The 5,137-nt window shown below is 39.2% G+C and overlaps 1 protein-coding gene across 1 annotated transcript; it reads right to left on the bottom strand.

Annotated features, from left to right (window-relative positions):
* Positions 1 to 1,615: 1,615 nt before the first annotated feature.
* On the bottom strand, positions 1,616 to 3,168 carry LOC147737520 (uncharacterized). Its single transcript, XM_086924329.1, has one exon. The coding sequence runs from the start codon at positions 3,166 to 3,168 to the stop codon at positions 1,987 to 1,989; it is 1,182 nt and encodes a 393-aa protein (XP_086780455.1). The 3' UTR covers positions 1,616 to 1,986.
* Positions 3,169 to 5,137: the final 1,969 nt, after the last annotated feature.

Raw genomic sequence — 5,137 nt, forward strand, 5'->3', positions numbered from 1 at the left:
TCGAAGGCAGACAAGACCTGAGCCAAGGTTAACATCTTGAACTTCTCCTTTCGGAGGAAGCGGTTGATGTCCCTGAGGACTAAGATAGGATGCAGGCCTTTGTCCTTCTTCGGTACCAAGAAGTAGTGGGAGTAGCAACCCCAACCTAATTCTGGCACAGGGACGCGTTTGATAGCTCCCTTGGCAAAGAGATCCATAACTTCCTGGAAGAGAAGGGCCAAATGATCCTCCGACATGGGATGAAATCACCACAAACGGCATGACCCTTACGCACTCCGCTGCTTGCGGAACTCCGCGTAGACGCCAGAGTTTTTTTGTCACTTTGCGGAGTTCCTCACTGAGGAACTCCGCATAGGCTTAATCTTATCATTAATAAATAGATATCAGTCATATGTTAAGAAACAAGGGTGAGTAGAAACCTTTTGGGTGGAGTAAAATTTAAGACATTATTATTGTGATTTTTTGGGCAATTAGTTGATTTTTGCAAGCACTAACACTTCTCTGTGTATAGTAAAGACCTTGAGAGTTTTGTAACTTTCAGATACTCAAATTGTGGATTCTGTTGCAATTAAAAATATTTCCAGGCCTGACATTTCTTTGGAGGTTGCATGCGGGCAGCCTAAGTTATCCTGCAAGAGTTTCTTGATGAATTCTATTGCAACTACAATATGTGCTCTCTCATGTAAAGTCAGGTTGTTAGAAGCTTTTCTGCAACTCATGATACACCTTACTTTTCACCTGGTGTGGATGCATTTCTCATGTTTAGTGAGATCTCTTTTCTGAGTATAACGTTTCTGGCTTTCCCCTCCTGTATATGGCTTTAGTCCAGTGTGAATTCTCTCATGTGAAATGACATTGTATTCAAGACTACACCTTATCTGACATTCAGAACACACATAAGGCTTTCTTCCCCCGTGTGAGTTCGCTCATGTCAAGTGAGAAGTAATTTGTAACCAAAACATTGCTTGCATTTCGATAAGGTTTTTCCCCAGAGTGGGATCTCTCATGAAGCATAACACTGTCTTTCAGATTCAACCTTTTATGGCATAAGGATTTTCTCTAGTGTGGAGTTTCTCATGGTGAAATAGCGTTTTTCTCTGCAGCTTTTCTGGCATTCAGAGCACTCATAAGGTGTTTCATCAGTATGGAGTCGCTTATAGTTAGTGAGGCTGTGCCTATCAAGTAGGAATTTCTGGCATTCACAGAAATTGGTAATTATTTTCCACTGTGTGCGACTGCTCATGTAGAGTGCGATTGAGTTTAAAATTGATGATTTTCTGGCATTCGGAGAACTGAATTATTTTGATGGTGTGTTTTCTTATGGCGCTTGTAACCATCTCTACCTCTGAATCATTTCTGACATTTAGAGCACTGATAATTTTATTCACCAGTGTGGATTCTCACATGTTCAGTGAGATGAGATTTTTGGCTGAAACATTTTTGGCATTCGGAGCACTGATAAGGTTTTTCCCCAGTGTGGATTCTTATATGCTGAGTGAGACTGCTCTTTTGAATGAAGCATATCTGGCATTCAGAGCACTGATAAGGTTTTTCCCCAGTGTGGATTCTTATATGCTCAGTGAGATTGTTTTTTTGACTGAAACATTTGTGGCATTCAGAGCACTGATAAGGTTTTTCCCCAGTGTGGGTTCTTATATGCAGCGTGAGATATCTTTTTTCACTGAAACATTTCTGGCATTCAGAGCACTGATAAGGTTTTTCCCCAGTGTGGGTTATTATATGCAGCGCGAGATGTCTTTTATCACTGAAACATTTCTGGCATTCAGAGCACTGATAAGGTTTTTCCCCAGTGTGGGTTTTTATATGCAGCGTGAGATGTCTCTTTTCATTGAAACATTTCTGGCATTCAGGGCACTGATAAGGTTTTTCCCCAGTGTGGGTTTTTATATGCAGCGTGAGATGTCTTTTTTCACTGAAACATTTCTGGCATTCAGAGCACTGAAAAGGTTTTTCCCCAGTGTGGGTTCATATGTGCCGAGTGAGACAGCTTATTTGACTGAAACATTTCTGGCATTCAGTGCACTGATAACGGTTTTCCCCAGTGTGGATTCTTATGTGCCGTGTGAGACTACTTTTTAAACTGAAACATTTCTGGCATTCAGAGCACTGATAAGGATGTTCCACAGAATGGGTTATTGCATGCCGGGAAAGACTTTGTTGGTTACAAAACCTTTCCTGGCATTCAGAACACTGATAAGGTTTTTCCCCAGTGTGGAATCTCACATGTGCAGTTAGAAGTGATTTAAGTTTGAAATTTTTTGGGCATTCAGAGCACTGATAAGGTTTTTCCCCAGTGTGGATTCTTGTATGTTCAGTGAGTCTGCTTTTGCAACTGAAACATTTCTGGCATTCCGTGCACTGATATGGTTTCTCTCCAGTGTGGGTTATTTTATGCCGAGTGAGACTGCTTTTGTCAATGAAACATTTCTGGCATTCTGTGCACTCATGAGGTTTTTCCCCAGTGTGGGTTCTTGTATGCAGAGTCAGAGTGCTTTGATCACTGAAACATTTCTGGCATTCAGAGCACCGATAACATTTTTCCACAGAGTGGGTTAATGCATGTCGAGATAGACTCGGTTTGTTACAAAACCTTTTCTGGCATTCAGCGCACTGATAAGGTTTTTCCACAGAGTGGGTTAATTCATGTCGATATAGATTTGGTTTGATACTAAACCTTTTCTGACATTCAGAGCACTGAAAAGGTTTTTCACCAGTGTGGATTCTTGTATGTTCAGTGAGTCTGCTTTTCCAACTGAAACATTTCTGGCATTCCGTGCACTGATATGGTTTCTCTCCAGTGTGGGTTATTTTATGCCGAGTGAGACTGCTTTTGTCAATGAAACATTTCTGGCATTCTGTGCACTGATGAGATTTTTCCCCAGTGTGGGTTCTTGTATGCCGAGTCAGAGTGCTTTGATCACTGAAACATTTCTGGCATTCAGAGCACCGAAAACGTTTTTCCACAGAGTGGGTTAATGCATGTCGAGATAGACTCGGTTTGTTACAAAACCTTTTCTGGCATTCAGCGCACTGATAAGGTTTTTCCACAGAGTGGGTTACTTCATGTCGATATAGACTCGGTTTGATACTAAACCTTTTCTGATATTCAGAGCACTGAAAAGGTTTTTCACCAGTGTGGATTCTCATATGCTCAGTGAGATAAGATTTACGCCTGAAACTTTTTTGGCATACTTTACACGGAGAGTGTTTTCCCCCAGTGTGGATTCTCATATGCTCAGTGAGATAAGATTTACGCCTGAAACTTTTTTGGCATACTTTGCACTGAGAGTGGTTTTCCCCTGTGTGCATTCTGTCAAAAATCTGTGAGATAAGATTTATGGCTGTATCTTTTTGTGCACAGGTAACTTTTTTCCCCAACTTCGGTTATTTTGCCTCGATTTTAGAGTCGGGCTTGTTTAGATAATGTTCAGCACTTATCTCTAAAAGAAATTGTGTGTAATCTTCTCAACACTTGAATTGAGCAAAAAATGTCGGGAAGCAGTCCTGTAACACCTGTTGAAATTTTTCTAGCAGATAATAGTCTTTAGGTAATAGCCTCTTCGGCAGTAACTTAATTTGGGACTGAAGTTTTCCCCAAATCTTTTTGTATAGGTTCTTAGCAATGCAGTAATAAGGTGTTAGTCTGATATTTAATGATTAAACTGATAAGTACCTTTTTGCACTTTGTTATGGCAGAAACTAAGGGCGTTAGAACGTGCAGAGTACTATTGTGGATCATTAGTCGCAGAACATCAGTTCCTTCTACCCTTTCTATGTTTGGTGTAAGGTTAAGGTTTGTAGTTCTGAGTATGAGGATTTATCTACATTAGATATAGCGCAACTGTGCTCCTTTAATCCATTTTTATATTTAACAGTTTTACATATCACTCCTGCATAACAGATAATGTTGAGGCGATTACATAGAATTACAGAGCAGTACACACTAAAAAGGAAACAATCTGAGATGGTCATTAACACAATAAAGTGGTGAATTTCTAAGATTTTCGCAAGAGTTAGCAGAGTGGGTCAAGGTGTTATATCCCGAGGCAAATAGTCTCAAACTTGCGTAACTGGTTAAAAACGGTTGTTGAACAAAGGTGATTTTCCAATCTTTTGGTTGTTAACGTGTCAGCTTCGGAGTCTTCTTTCAGCGTCTTTTCTTTGATGGTATCCAGAAGAAACCTTTAGTTGTAACTTTCTTTTATGCAGTGTGTGCTTCCTCTCTAGAATTACATGATGCTTTAGATGAACGTTATTCTGTCATGCTGAGGCAATTTGTCTTTCTGATAGTATTTCAGATGAGGATGCTGAAGCGGTCTTTCTACATTATTTCTGATGCTGTGTGCACAGATATGGCTTTGCTCTGGGTTAATGAAATGCTAAATTAGAGACTTCACTTACAGGTATAGTACTTTCCTCGCCACACTTAGATTTTTGAAAATTGTTTAAACGTAGAATGCTGGATGTCCTTCAGTTTTTCAAAATATTCCTTCTTATGGCACTGACATTCAGTTGCTTAGTGCTAAATCTTGCTTTCTTCGTTCGTAATTCCAATAACCTATAGTATTAAATTTAAATAGTTAATACATGTACATTTCCAAAAATATAATTTACAAGCCAAATCAATGCAGAATTTTGAAAATGCGGAGCTGTTTTTCAGACAGAGCAGAGTGTAGAATGGTAGCCTGAGAGTACTTGGATGTAGGAGTGAGGATTTGTAGAATTTTCAACATTTTATTAAGCTCACAAAGGATACATGTACTCTATGGAGTTCAACAAATAATTGAGTTAAACCTAAATGGCCTAAGATTGGAAAACTATACAACACTTTCGGGAGAAATAACAACAGTAAATTATAAAAAACTTTATTGGTCAGATAACACCAGATATTCTATTACAAACACTGCGCAAGCAATTGTGGATTTTCACTTCGAAGGAGATTATTCGAATGCTGTCGAAAAATGGTCTCTCTTCACAAAGCAAATAATTACCACAATCTCAATAATATGCTAATAAAGGTCAGTGGAGGAAAAAAGCAGCATGTTCATTGGTGAAAATTTCGTTTGAAAACCATCAATTAAAAAAAGGACGTAAAAGAATCCTGAGATTGGTCAAA

This window comes from Lissotriton vulgaris, chromosome 1_1 (assembly GCF_964263255.1).
Source record: "Lissotriton vulgaris chromosome 1_1, aLisVul1.2, whole genome shotgun sequence".
Classification (NCBI taxonomy): Eukaryota; Metazoa; Chordata; class Amphibia; order Caudata; family Salamandridae; genus Lissotriton; species Lissotriton vulgaris.